The following is a 16111-nucleotide window of genomic DNA, read 5'->3' on the forward strand; positions in this document are numbered from 1 at the left end:
TATATAATTTTTAAATGAGTGGTTGTGATCAAATAACATGATCATATGACCACTTTTTTCACATGAGTGGATCCATTCCCGTAAAAATATTTAGATATGGTCTGATTTGTTAGTTTTGTATAGACTCAAATTATAAATATGGTCTGGCCTATGTTTAAAAAATAAAACTCTAGGCCTAGACCTATTAACTCATTTAAGCCTATTAGACATTTAATATTTTAAAAAATAATTAAATATTATTATTATTATTATTATTATTATTTTGGTAAATATTTAAATATTATTTTACTATTCAAAATCATTATAATATTATTATTATTTTATTATTCAAAATAATTAAAATAATATCTTTATAATATAAGTCGGCCTGTAAACTTATAGGCTCGACACATAAAAGGAAAAAGGAAACTTATGACCTGTTTTCTAACTAAGCTATCTCGATCTTGTTCTATTTATTTAACTATATGTAATAGGTCACGCTTGACCTAATATAGAATGGACTATAAACTTCTGTTATGCCATCTAACCCATTTATAGCTACGACATAATATATGTAAAGGCGATAAGGGATCTCTCTTGTTACTTTTCTCTCTAATTTCCCCCTCCTTCGCATAATCTCTGTAAACCTGTTGCTACGCAATGTTCAAATTAGAGAAGCTTCTCTTTTCATTGGAATTAATATAATGAAAATCTAAGCCGTCCCAAAACTATGCCATCAACAAACAAAAGGGAACACGATATATGATTCAGCAACAATATCACATAAAAAACAAAAAGAAAAGAGAGACAAAACAATCAAGGACGTAAATGGTAATTATTTTTTATTTGTGCATGGAAAAAGTTTTTAGGAAAAAAACATATATTTGATAATAGACTAAAATACAACTTCCTCCATTGAACTTTCGTCATGTTTTAAATTACCATTTTAAATTTTTAAATATAATTAACCCCTTATATTTTGTGATAAAAACAAATTAACATTCCTGAAAAAAATTTATCTAACGATATTATATAACCTCGACTACTTCTTAATTTTATTCTATTTTCCAAATTTGTATTTCACACTCTTGAATGTGTGAAATGCAAATTTGGGAACCAAAATAATATTAGATATTTGAGGTTAATACTCTTAGTCAAAATTTTGATAGATATAATAATTTGTCAATATGACAAAATATACGGGGATTAATCGAAAGATGGTAATTTAAAACACCAAGAAAGTTGAAGGAAATAAGTTATATTTTAATATTATAACATAACATGACCCAAGAAAGACCAAAAGAAAGAGAGAAGTAAATAAATAAATATATGAAAAAATGTTTGATTAATGAAACCGGGCAAGATTGAATCAGCGAGTGACTTACCGTGGTTTCCAAGGAAAGAGTTTTCTTTGTGAACACAAAATGCGAGCCCTTCAATAGAAAGAAGAAAACAAAATGTATTGTAAAACGAATGAATCAGAGACTCCAAGAACGGAGGACCGGAAGCAATGAAGGAGCAGGTCGGCGACGGGAAGCGCAAACTGAGTGTATTTTTTCAACTTTTGAATAAAGTGTAACTTATCATTTTAGGAGAGATCATGCTTATTACTTTTTTTTCATACTATTTCTTATTATTAAATCTTAACCGTTGATTTCCGTCAATCTAACGGTTATGATCTATTGGATATTATTAATTAATTAATAAGTATGACATAGTAAAATACAACTGTTAGATTGAATGAAATCAACGGTTAAAATTTAATAATAAGAGATAATAAGAAAAAAAGATAGTAACTATGAACTCCTCCTATCGTTATATACCCTTCGGATTCTTTATAATCGTTACTTAGTTTTAAGATAAGATAAGACTAATCAACTTTATCGGTAGCTTATCTTTATCGAAAATATAAAGAAGAGATATTCTTACTATCAAAAAAATTTATTATCAACCCACTAAATCCGTAATCATTATTGGATCGAAGAGAGATAATGTTGAAAAGTTTTTAAAGAGCAAAAAAATACTAATCCAATGATGATTATGGAAATAGTAAATTATTTTGATAGTAAGGATATTCCTCGAAAATATAATGGATAGTTCGTTTGATAACCACCAAATTTCATTTAATATTTTAAGATAAAACTATTCATATAGTTTCAGCTTATTTTATAATTGGATTTGAATTTAATTTAGTCTGGTTAAATTTATTTTCAACCAACTTTTATTCAAATTATTTTTTTAATTTATTGATATTCAAAAAACATAACATTCTTAGATAAATTAATAGTAAAAATTATATTTTATTAAATAATCACTTTTAACTTGGTGAAGAAGAAAGCAGGGGACAATAAAAAAGAAAAGGATAGTATGAAGAAAAAAGTTACATTTGATTAAAATAGTCTTTGGATTTTTTAAAACCAGTTTTTTTTTTTCAAAATTAGTTTATGTACGGACTAGTTTTAAAAAATTTACGTAGTTACATAACATTTTATTTTATTGAAAACGGTATTATTATACTCAAAAGATCAAGCTTTCCGATCATTTCATTTATCACATATATAAAATACTCCAAAGCGAAAATATATATATATATATATATATATATATAGGGTTTATTTTTTTTATAGTCAATGTAGATAACTGATCTACATTGAGCCCAAAACGACGTCATTTTGAGGCGGAATTCAAGGTATTTTTGTAATTATAATTTATTTCAGGTTATAATAGTTTTTTCATTATAATTTTTTAATTTTTCAACCCAAAACGACGTCGTTTTGTAAGCGAATATAGATAACTTATCTACATTCACTGTAGAAACATTAAAACCTAAATATATATATATATATATATGTTATAAATATATATATATATATATATATATATATATATATATATATATATATATGGACCTATCATAACCGTACAAAGATGGATCAATAGTGATAAAGGAAGAGAAAGAAAAAGTAAATCATAACCATTCAAAGGTGAATCAATTAATATAAAGAAATAAATAAACAAAACGAAGTAGTTTTTGGGTAGATGGAGATAAATATACATCAAGCTGCTTGAGAATTTTTTTTTCTCTCACTCTATATATATAATGTTGGATTATAATTAATATTATATTATTTGATGGTATCTATTGTAGGTGCAATTGGATCTAAAGCACTAAGACCATTTTTGTGTTTTAAAATGTATTAATTAGATCATCATTGTTTCGGTTTCACAGAAATTTACCTTACCAAAAAACCCTAATCCTAAACTTTACGCTCTAGATTTTTTGTGCTCTTCTCGTACACTTACTCAATTGGTAAAAGATCACAAACCAACATTTTCATGGTATATAATTCAGTGAATTCACCGTTATCCCTATAGTGGACTCTAATGGAAGTCTTCGTCTCTTGGAAGTTTTTTTTTTTTTTTTTTTTTTTTTTTGTAGTAATTGTCTCTTGGAAGTTTGATCAATCGAAAGCTGTTGAAACTTTCTTTGCGAATTTTGATTTGTTATATACGGTTCTCCCATAGTAAAGGAATGATCAATGTTTTAACAAACTTGTTTGGAAATTTTGTAAAGAGAATATATGATTTTTTTAGAAGCAAATAGATTACATTATCTTCCTACCTACTCGGTCTGTATTGTCAATAGAGCTACACTTATTGGATAATATTTATGACCAGCTAGTTTTGAATTTAATTTAATCTGGTTAAATTTATTTTCAACTAACTTTTATTCAAAAAAATTATTTATTTATTAATATTCAAAAAACTTAACATGCTTAGATAAATTAGTAGTAAAAATTATATTTTATTATATAACCACTCTTAACTTGATGAAGAAGAAAGTCGGGGATGATAAAAATGGAAAGGATAGTATATAAAAAAAAAGTTTAGATTTAATTAAAAGGAAAAATGTTCCTCTAATATATAAGATAAAATTATCTCTAACAATCTCAAAATAACATCATTTTGGAGTTTAGGAAAAAACAATACAGGATATTTTGAAAATTCTATTTTCCTCTTTACACCTTCAGTTTTATTAAAAATATTTTCATTTTATTAATGTTTTTGTCGTTTTGTTTCAGAAATATATTAAAAGACCAAGATGAAATTAAAAATATAACTAACTTTTAAATTTTAACATAAAAAATAACTTAAATTAGAATAATTTTTCTAAAATAATTTATTTGGCATTCACTAATTGAATAAATTACGTTGGCTAATTGTCCTAATTTTATATAAAACGTGCTTTTTTTCCTCGCCACATAATTTTGTTAAAAAGAAAGACTTAGTCGCAAGTCGCAACTTTGTTGATAGCCCCATATAATAGATGGGGTATTTTATAGGGAATTCGGTCCATAGACCTCAAAAAATTGGACATTTGAGTGTCAACACCATATTTTGTCCAATTTTTTTAAAATACTTAATTTATTTTTCATTACAAATATATTGTTTTTCATCGAATTAAATATTTTATGAGGATTAACTTTTATTCATATTTTCAAAAGAATTTAATTTTTTTATTCAATCCATTATTCTTAACTACATTACAAAGCAAATACAATGATATAATTTATTTATTTAATTTTAATTTCATTAAATATTTTAATTACTTTTCAAGGTAACTATTGATTTTTTATTCTTAAAATAAAATATATTCAAGGAAACTTATTTTTTTTCTTTTTTTCCATCTAACTGTCTTAGGATCCATTTGCATCCTAATTCCTAACAACAAAAACCAAATTGATTAATAATCCTATTGCTATTATCTACATAGACACGCAATCTCAATCAAATTGATTTATACGCGCAATCGTCAAGTCACTGGTTACGGGTGTTTGCGATCTGAATTGGATCGGTTTTACAAGTAAAAATCATCCGATTCAATTCTTTCAGTTTGATCATATAATCATCCATTCGGTTTGATTTTTTTTTTCAAATCCGATCCGATCAAATCTAATTTTTTCGGTTTGAATTGGATCAGTTTTTTATTTTTTGAAAATCCTAATTTTTTTTATAATTATTGTGCAATAAGATATTAAGATAGGGTTATATGATCAATAATTTTTTTATAATTATTTGAAAATCCTAATTTTTTTTGGACAATAAGATATGAAACTCTACTTAGATAAAATTTTGTTGATGAGATGTGACTAGATTTTTTCTTGGATTTAGTTGATGGGTTAATGGGTCTTGGATTTAGAAATTTTTGGGCTATAATTGGGGAAATACCCAAGTAGGTAGAGAAAAATTAATATATTGGATCGGTTTTTATCTACCAATTTGAAAACCGATCCAATCCAATTAAAATTTGCGGATTTTTTTTCGATTTTTGATTTTTTGATTTTCGATTTATTCGGTTATCGATTTTTTGGTTCGATCACCGCGGTTTGGATCGGTTGATGAACACCCCTATCACTGGGTGCTTTTGTTTTAGAATATAAATCGGTAAATTACCCGTGTGATACGCAAGAGAAAAAAAATGAAATTATTGTCGGTCGTCATTGGTTAATCATTGTACAGATAAATCAACACCTTCATCTTACTATAAAGCTCTGAATGGTACAATGGTGGAGGTATAAACAAGAAGGAACAAAAAACAAAAATGCAAACATGTTACTTCAAAAATATCTGAAATAAAAAAGAACTGTCTTGCTATTTTGGACTATTTTTAAAGTTGAAAAAGCTACATCACTTACACAAAACTTTATAAGTATCAACCACAAATTAATAAAATTATGCAATTCAGAGACATTGATTATTATACAAATCAAATATAGTTATGTACTCAATAATTCAATCTTCAAATATAACTACTAGAGGTGTAAATGGACTAGGCCGGCTTACAGGGACCTACGACTTGACCTATGAAAAGCCTGGCCTGATCAGCCTTTGAGGTAATTAGAACAGATAAAAGCTTGTAAGTAAGCCTGATTAAAAACAAGACCATGGGCTAAATATAAAAAGCCTGACCTTTTGGCCTATAGTCTGGCCTGTTTACGTTTTTAAATAAAAAAATTAGTTATCATATAATGTTATTTATATTCTAAAAAATAAAAAATGACATGAAATATGTTGTCAATGTTAATTGGTTGATCTAATATAGTCACGTTGGAGAACATATATATATATATAAAAATAAATGTATGCCTATGTCGTACCTATTTTATCTTCAATGATAATTCAAAACTTTTAAACTTGACCAAGTAATTTTTCTGAATAAAATCATAGAAATATTAATCAATCAAAATTTCCTAAATAAAATTTTATCTTCAATACATATTTTAAAATTAAAATTAATTAACTCGAATACATTTTTTAACAACTACGTAGTTTTGAATTCCCTATTACACAAAAGGCATCATAGTAGAGATTCTCTCGTCAAGCTAAAATAAAAGTTGTACAATTTAATTTCTCTTTTAAATATAATTATCCCACTCATTTGATTCTACATTTTGGGTAAACAGATAATTATTAAAGTTTAACAATAATTTGTATAATTAATTAGTGTGACCAGTTTTTAAATGGATATAACAGGATGCAGTAGAATTAAATTTTCATCCTTTCCAATTTTTGGCCATGTGTATAAAAAAGCTTTGTTAATAAAGATTGTACCCATAATTACGTGATCTCTCTGCCTCGAATGAATTAATCTTCAGTTTTCGGCTCGGAAATATCCATGAAACAATTTTCAAAAAAAAAATAAAAAAATTCCATCCCGAACCTAATCCCATTCTCCAAAGACCAATTTTCAAAAAGGTTTTTCATTTTTTTCTAATTTAAATAAAATTAATGACGACTCTATTTCTTAAAAATTTTAAATTTCAGCTAGCATCCTGTGGCGATTTCGATAGTGACAGTGAGACACCAATCTTTACATAAAGATTAACGTGAATTTCAAGTTTGCTCATGGCGTGACGTCCAAGTTACACTATCAAGTACCTACTGGCTACTAGTAGTGTTGAAGATCGGTCACAACTCATGCATGGTATTATATCATGAAGATCGATAAATACAACGAGTTACGTATCAAATAACCTAAATTACAAAGAATATAAAGCACCATAGCAAGCAAAATCATGTCGAGAAAATGGGAAGGGAAAAAAAATAAAAAATAAAATAAGAATAGTAAAAATGAGATTTACAGAGTACACCATAGAACCTAGTCATGTGAAATGTTCCAGGGCCCAGATTTATTTTGGGTGAGGAAAGTTGTTGAGTCATGATCTCTGCTTCTCCAGCTACTGTGAGACTCATTAAAGTAAGTGGAACTATCTTGGCTCCCAAAAGCCATCCTCCTAAACATTCTGATTTGTGCAGATTGCTGTGCTGAATCAAACACTGAACTCTGCCCTGGTTTCATTCCATTATTCAGATCTGAAAATTCATCTAATGAATCTAAGGCTCTCACTACCTGAAAAATTGATGAACAAATCAAAGCATGCAGTTAGTATCTTCAAAATCTAAATCAATTATATGGCACGACATGGGATGCTCTAAAAGGTGAACCTGGTCCTATAAAGTGTTAGATAAATATAAAACCATTAATATAATCTCATCCAACAGCTTAAGTTTTTGAGTTGAATTGGTTCTTTATATAGTATCAAAGCCTCCGTGACCAAACAGTCACGAGTTCGATCCTTACTGCTCCCATTCAGTTAATAAATAATTACATATTGTGAAATTTCTTAGCACAGGTAGGCTGGGCCTGATGCATCATCCACCCTTCAATCTCAATAGGGCTTTCGTGTAAGGGGACGTATTAAATAAATTATAAAACCATTAATGTAGCCTCATCCAACAGTTTAAGCTTTTGGGTTAAATTGATTTTTTACATAAAGCCTCTGCTATGTGTAGGATTCAAAGGAGTGTCTTAATAGTAACAGCCTTACCTTACATTTGCGAGAGACTGATAACATGAAAAATAAAAATACCTGACTCATCCGTGGCCTCTTTATTGAAGAGTGACGCACGCAGGCTGCAGCAGCTTCAATCATCCGAAACATTTCATTTCTATTATAGTTCTTTCCTAGCCTTGGATCCACCAAAATATCAAAGTCCTCATTATCAAGTGCTTCGCTCAACAGAGGCCGAGCCTGGAAATTAGTTTGATATTTATTAAAATGAGCAATTTAATCTGATTGGGACTCCATTCCCTTCCCTTGCCTCTTTTATAGTAAAATCTACAGAAAATGCATGTGATTGAGTACTAATATGCAGACAGAAAAAGGCAAGTACAAGTTCATCTTACACCTGATCACAAATATATCCTTCAGCACTAACAATTTTTTTTGGAGAAAATAATTAACAGAATTGGGGAGAGATCTTTTGACTCTAGAGTAAGACTTACAACTCTTATTCCTTATTTCAACCGTTGATTTCCGTCCATCTAACGGTTATCTATATCAATTATTAATTTCAAATAAATAATAACCATTAGATGAACGGAAATCAACGGTTGAGATAGAGAGTAAGAATTGTAAGTCTTACTCTAGAGTCAAAAGATCCCTCCCCAACAGAATTTTATCACAAATTAGGAAAACTATCCGGTCCCCATTAAACCCCGACTAGCAGGGTGGGGTGAGGGCAATTCTTATATGTAACCTAACGCTTGCATAATTGCAAAGAGGCTATTTCCCATATTCGAATCCGATCATAAAGGAACAGCCTTACCACCGCTAAAGATTCACCCTCATACAAATTAGGAAAATTATCATTCCAAGTTGAAATTTTAATACCCATTATTACTAGAATATACAGGGAAATATTTAGAGATAACGTAACAATAAGGTTTAATAAGTGTTAAATGAATTTAGCACCAGTAATACTAGATAGTCCAAGAGTAGTTCCATCAACAGCATGTTTAGCTGCAAGTCATCAGAGTTGTAGGACTAGAGAAATTATTACCACATGGATATTTTACATAAATAAGGACCATTTTGGCTTAAACTTAACATATTTTTCATAAGAAACGATTGTAACGTGAATTGTGGTACAAGCACAACTGAACAACTAAGCCATAACTGGATCAATTTGGTCTATAAGACTTTCCTTCATCCTGCATTTTCGAATCGCATGTCCATAATTTTGCAAAGGGCAGGGGTTCCCTTGCATTCTTCCATCTAATGATTAACTTCCCTCACTCAGCATGCAGTAGACATGCATTATTGTCATAAACCCATAATACTACAATTTCCTTTTCTTTCAATATCAACATTAACAATACCTTTAACGCAAACTATTTGAGGTGGATAGTTATAAATGAAAAGCAATAGAAGATACAATTTCCATTTCTTTCTCTTCTTTTTCTTCTTTAAATGTCAGCTTCTTCAATTCAGTAAATTCACTTGTACATTCCAGCACCTAGGTCATCTATTAAGATTGACTGTGGTTTTTCAATCTCCAACCCCCCATATCACAGCTCAAAGAAAACAAGCAAAAAATTTAAGATGGAGTTGGTTTGTTTTCTCTTTCCATTTTTAGTTAAAACGTTTTCTTTTATAATTACAAAAAATGCCACCTTGTTTTCATTTTGTTCCTGCTATTATTGCTTTACAATATTTGAACCTATGAAACCATGTCAATTAATTAAGATAGGACACTCTTCACAGTAAACTAAAAAACATTGAAACCTATTTGTCTACATGTATATCCTATTAAATATTAATATTAATAATAACAACAATAAGCAAAGCATGTTAATGCAAATATGTGACTCACCCATTCAACCAGGCTCTCGTCACCAATTGGCTGAGAGGCATCTACAGGCTTTCGACCTGTAATTAGCTCCAAAAGAACAACCCCAAAGGAATATACATCAGATTTTTCAGTCAATTTCCCACTTGTTGCATACTCTGGTGCCATGTACCTGCCAATTCAGACCATTCTTTCTATTAGATATACTCATAACAGGAACAGTAAATGCAATGAGTATTATCAATATCCGAATGACTCAGCTTCGTATGTTGAAAAAGGCCTAACAACAGGGCATAATAGATCACACATCTATAAATTATGTGCTATAATATACAACCTGAGAGGAATAAAATGAACGCGGATTAAAAAGTTTCAATTAGAACTTGAACAAGCCATGAGATGATGATGATAATAATACAACCCTCCCTTGCCCAACTTAAGTATTAAAACTAATAATTATTAGTCATACAGAAAGAGAAAAATGCTTTGTAAGTTATTTATATAGGACATATGTAATATATTTATTCTTATAATGATAGCTGAAATAAATAACAAAATTCAAGGGCTAATAATAGGATTCTATCAATAAACAATAAATTATGTGACACAAGCTACACATTAAACACAGGCATAACCTACCCAAAGGTTCCCATTACACGTGTAGTTATGTGCGTATTTGAATCCAATGCCAATTTTGCAAGCCCAAAGTCTGAAACCTGTTGGCCAAATCACAGCAAATTTTTATTTTTTTTAACAAAAGTCGCATTAGAAAAACCAATACATAAATTAGGAGATGCCAATGCAACACAAACTGTCATTTAAGTGCAAATCAGTTTCATAAATAGACTTGCTTAAAAAAAATTTAAAAATATAATCTGCACCCGAATGTACAGATCATAAAAACCACTTACTTGAGCTTCAAAGTTGTGATCAAGAAGGATGTTTGATGACTTAATGTCTCGATGAATAATACGTGGATGGCCTGATAAATTAATTAAAAAAAAATAAGAAGATAAAGAATATAACATGCTATGAAAACCAAAAAGATCAGGTGTAAAAACATGAGAAATTTAAAATGTGCAATTAACAAGAATGCAAACTGTTTGATGTTTAGCATCTTAAATGTGGTTGTAAAAGTTCTAAAGAATTCTGTATACTTAAAAGAAAATATATATTTTAAAAGAATGTCTCGAAGCATGAAAGAAACATGTAGTACCATCTACCAAGATAATGCCGTCTTTCTGTGGATAGCTATACATTTGAGAATACATAGAATGATAGAAAGAAGAAGAAACTTACAGTCTTCATGTAGGTAAGCTATTCCACGAGCTGCACCAGCAGCAACCTTGACTCTGGTAGGCCAATCCAGAACTGGTCTGTTTTCAACTGTAAAAATTTGAATTTACAGATCAAGTTTTAGATCAAAATTTAGGTGAAGAAATATACCATCCTTAAACCGAAATCATGGATTTATAACTGCATAATTGCTGGAACTTACAGAACAACCCCCTTGGATTGTAAAATCCAAGTGCAACATCAATAGTAATTTATAACAGCATGATGATGAATCTCTTTCCTTAAATTTATAATTATATATATACACACATACATACATAAAGTGTCCATGTCCAACAATTTTTAGAATTTGGTGTGTCCCTGTATTGCTTCAATTCATTGCTTTTGGTGCTGTAAATTTGTGATGAACTAATTGTTCTTGTTTATTCAAATTATTTAATCAGAGATATAGATCTTACCATGGAGATGGTAATGAAGAGTATTGTTGGGAACATAGTCGTAGACAAGCAATCTTTGATGCTCAGATATACAGTAGCCCACCAAGGAAACCAGATGACGATGATGTACACGGCTAATAATCTCAACCTCTGCCCTGAATTCACGTTCCCCTTGCCCACCACCAATTTTGAGCTGTTTCACAGCCACTTCTCTTCCGTCTATGAGAAAACCTTTGTAGACACAACCAAATCCACCTTCTCCCAACAGATTTTGTGCCGAAAACCCATTTGTAGCTTGGATAAGTTCTTCATATGTGAACCATGATCTTGAACTACTTACCCCACCTGGCTCGGATGGTGAATACACAAAATCACTACCTGAGCCACTACCTAAAAAGTTGGCTGGAGACTGTGGCCTCAAGAACAAAGTACCTAGAAGAGAATATCAATGTTTAAAAAAATTATTTTAGCAGCCATTTGCACATTTAATTATTGCTGAATTTATAAGGTTAGTACAAACACATGCCAGTTGTATAGTTCCTGACATTTAACTATAACGCAACTAGCATTCCAAAAAATTTCAGAACAAAACAATGTCTAACAAGAATTATCAAGCTTAATTATCTTTATCAACTAAAATTTATCACAGATAATGTCAAAACCAAAGACACTGCCAAGAGGGAAACATAGATTTTTTGGGGGGTACAAGGACAGCATGGAGGTTTGAACTTTGAACCTATAACAACCTGCAAACTACCCAAAGCTGTCACCACCACTACCACAATTCTAGTGTCTTGCAACAGAGCTTAGGGTTCAACATAGGCATATTAAGGTATAAAGAAAAATCAAGAGAATGGTGACATGGTGATTAGCATTATACCTTAAGCAGGCTATGAACCAAAAATGGAATTGAAAAACAAAACACAGAGTAAAAACCAGTTTAGGTCATATTAGAACATAATTATAGACCATGTAGATCAGAGATGCATCTGCACCTTTTATAGGCAATAATAAATACCATAATCTAAAATTACTCCTTCCAAAGATTAATCATATTTTCCCGAAGATAGCAAGGTATAATGTAATGCTTGAAAATTATTGATTTAGAGATATGTGAAATCAAATAAATGAACCCTGTTTTCAGGAAATGAAATTGGTATTCAATGGCAACAGAGATTGATTCAATAATATTGGACTTCTGGTTTAGTGTAAAGAAGCATCCTTATTTTTTGTTTTTGTTTTTCTACAATGAATATTTAAGAACCAGAATCTGGGAACTTCTCTGATTCACCCAACAAACAGAATCCAGTTTATCCAAGATTATCCAATTCAAGTTTATGCAGTGCAAGGAAGATCTTTTTCTATTTATCTCAGATTAAAATAATCAAGGTTGACAACAAACAACATGCAATATCCGACAAGAGCATATATTCCTAATAGTTGGTGGTGCACAATGCAATACCTGAATTTTGAGATGAGGCAAATGGAGAAGGTACAGCATAACCACCTTTCGGTCCTGTTTCCTTCTTCTTCTTCTTTTTCTGTACAAACCACACGGCCATAACAAGAAGGCTGAGAACAATAAAACCAATTATGATGCCAATCGCTGCAGCTCCTCCAGTTTTTAACCCTCCTGAATGTGAAGGTGTAGTGTTTGTGATTATATTATCAGTGCCACCATTAGTTGGTCTAGCAGTGGGTTTCTCAGTTGGAATAGAGGGTAGGGACACAGTTGGACCCCCGGAAGCTGTTTTATTAGCTGGGGGGCCAGGCAAAGAAACTGGAGGTGAAGAAGCTGAAGGGACTGGAGGAGGAGTTGAAGGCAATGTGGATGGAGGGGGAACATCAGTAGAAGTAGGAGAAGGAGGAGATTCAGAAACAGATGGAGGGGATGCAAGTGAAGGAGGTGAAGGAGCACTTTTCGGAGGCTTTGCATGTGGTGGAGGAGGAGAAGGGGTGGATGGTGGCTGTGGCACATTGGCTGGAGGAGGAGGAGATGGCGAAACCGGTTGAGAGGGAGGTGGAATTGCTGTTGGAGGTGCCTCTGAGGATTGAGGAGGAGGGGAACCAGCTGCTTTAGGTGGTGGGGACAAATTTGGAGGGGAAGGTGGAGTCACAGCAGGAGGAGGGGCAGTGGTAGCTAGTGGTGGGGGTGATGTTGCAACTGGTGGTGTTGGAGATGCAGGTGTTGACGGTGGTGGAGAATCTGGTGGTGAAGGAGGGGACTTAGTTGGCGGCAGTGTAGGTGATGGCGGAGGAGAGAGGGATGGGGAAGGAGGAGGGGTTAGAGGCACTGCCTGTGGAGGAGAAGGAGGAGGAGCTGAAGGGTCAGAAGGAGGAGGAGCAGAGGAATTGGATGTTTGATTGGGTTGAGAAGAATTGGGAGGTGATGGTGGTGGGGAAGATGAAGAAGGAGGTGGTGATAAAACACCAGCAGATGCTGGAGGCACTGCAGAAGGGGAAGCATTTGGAGAAGGGGTTGTTGAAGCCATCACTGTACAAATCTTCCCTCAAGAACAAAATGTACTAGTAAAACACTTCCATCACTACTTTCCAAAATCAGTTAAAAACTCAAATTTCCAATCTTTCACCAGGAAAATAGTCATCACAACATTCCAGATCAAATATGAACCTCAGATTTCAGATCAACTCTTCAACAAGCAATGCTCAAATTTCTTCAGAGAAAACAACACACACCACCAATACCCAATTCCCAAAAAAGTCTTGGCAAACAGCAAAAAGTCAATACCCACAAACTACTTTCAACAAAGCTAATACCTTTGTAGGCTACAGAACCTAACAATACTAAAAGCAAAAGCAAATTCACAATGGGAAAAAGAAACCCAGCTCACAGAAACAAAACCTTTTTTTGCAGCAACAAGAGAAATCAAGGAGCATCCAGCATTTCATGAACCAGATTTGTTACTGGCCTAGTACACTGTAGAAGCTGAAGTCAAGGCCAAAATGCAGCATACCCAGATCTCCAAAACTGGCACAAGCTAGAACCCATAAACTAAAAATGAAATCTTTAACAATATCTGAAAGGAGGGTCTATCTAAGTAGGAAACTATAAGAAGCTTCAAAACTCCAAAGGAAAAAAAAGCTTATTTTGCGGAATATGACAATAGTGGCATACACAGCACACCCCACAAGATGTGCAAATGAGAACGTGGAGACGACTTTCAGATTATACTGCCTCTCTCTCTCTCTCTCTCTCTCTCTCGCTGTGTGTGTCCTTCACACACATGCACTGGCAATGTGAAAAGGTTGTGTCCAAATTGAAAATTGAAACAGACAATCATTTAATCATTTGATTTTATTTTGTTTTTACTGTCTTTTTTAACTGGAATAACAAAAGAGTAGTTATTATATTTGTTTATCACTTAATTTTTTTATTTGAATCTTCTTATGTTTAAAAGTAGTTATATTATTTAATTATAATCATTTATTTAAATATTATATATATATATATATTTTATTTTATCATCAATAAGTAATTATACTTTTAAACGTTACAGGATCCAAATCCTAATTTTTTATTGAGTTATTAATTTCTTGTCATACTGTAAAGTTCCTTTAACCCGTTGAGATTTCTTTTCTCGAAGTGGAATTTCCCAGTTCAACGATCATAATCCCCTATTTTGTAAGATTCTATTCCATTTATCCCTTTGATTCTTTCTCTCTGTCACTCATCAGGAATAGCATTTCTTGTCATCACCAGCAATTGCCTTGTCTTGTGGTGGCTAAAAAAACTTAAAAGTATCCTAAAAAAAGTTGTACATATTATCATAGCTACATGTTATACTTATTATTAAAAAAATGTATAACTCTACTACTAAATTAATTACTATTAATTTCTATCAATATGATGGTTTTAACTTTTTGAATTATACATATTAATTAAGAGATTTATATTTATCATGCAATATGATATAATTACTTTTTTTATTTACACAATATTTTGTGGAGCCCGCATTTTTTGAAACAAAAAAAAAATTAAGGTACGCAAAATGAATCTCTATAATATTACACAATCACTTTTTTTACGATATAATTTTTATAAAACTCATTAATTAATTATTATTTTTTAAAAATTAAAACTGTCAGACTAATAAAAATCAACGATGATTAGTTTAATAATAAAACAGTAAAAAATTTCAATAGTAAATATAACTGCCCCAATTATCATAAACAAATTAATAATAAATAAGATCATTTTTTTTAGTATAAGTTTCTCTTATTATAAGTATAATGTTTTTAAATTTTATAAATAAATAAAAATTTAATTGCAAAAATGATTTTATGATGGTTGGGGTTGGGGAACCTGAAGAACATGGCTACAATGCCTTCATTAAAAATATGAGTAGTAGTGGCATGGAATGTTGAACCGTGTGGTTGTGATAATTATGAGTTATGGTCAACATTATTGAGAATAATAGTTGGAATAGTCAGTGGCTGAGAGGTTGATTCTAACTTCTATTTATTTATTATACTTGTTTCTTGGATCTCATTCTTCTTGTCACAGTCATCATATGCCAAAAGCGATTACATACAATGCAATAAGGGAAAGAGTTCTCACAATGACAAAATGCAGTAGCGTGAAGTTGTTAAATCTTATTGTTTATGAGCATTGTCACTGACCTTTGCATCATTGTTCAAAGTTAAAGTTTATGGTTTGTTGAGCTAAATAATTATTTGAAAAAAAA

General features: G+C 31.2%; 1 protein-coding gene across 1 annotated transcript; it reads right to left on the minus strand.

Moving 5' to 3' along the window:
* Positions 1-6997: 6997 nt before the first annotated feature.
* Positions 6998-14540, minus strand: LOC133310148 (proline-rich receptor-like protein kinase PERK8). Its single transcript, XM_061511042.1, has 8 exons — positions 12868-14540; positions 11427-11837; positions 10972-11058; positions 10584-10654; positions 10312-10388; positions 9697-9844; positions 7911-8072; positions 6998-7390 (listed from the first exon to the last, which is right to left on the minus strand). Exons 1-8 carry the CDS (start codon positions 13895-13897, stop codon positions 7139-7141), a joined length of 2238 nt encoding a protein of 745 aa, XP_061367026.1. The 5' UTR covers positions 13898-14540; the 3' UTR covers positions 6998-7138.
* Between the last annotated feature and the right edge of the window lie 1571 nt (positions 14541-16111).

Source organism: Gastrolobium bilobum, unplaced genomic scaffold (genome assembly GCF_033153095.1).
Source record: "Gastrolobium bilobum isolate Gb01-03AN ecotype WA unplaced genomic scaffold, APGP_CSIRO_Gbil_v1 utg24462, whole genome shotgun sequence".
Lineage (NCBI taxonomy): Eukaryota > Viridiplantae > Streptophyta > Magnoliopsida > Fabales > Fabaceae > Gastrolobium > Gastrolobium bilobum.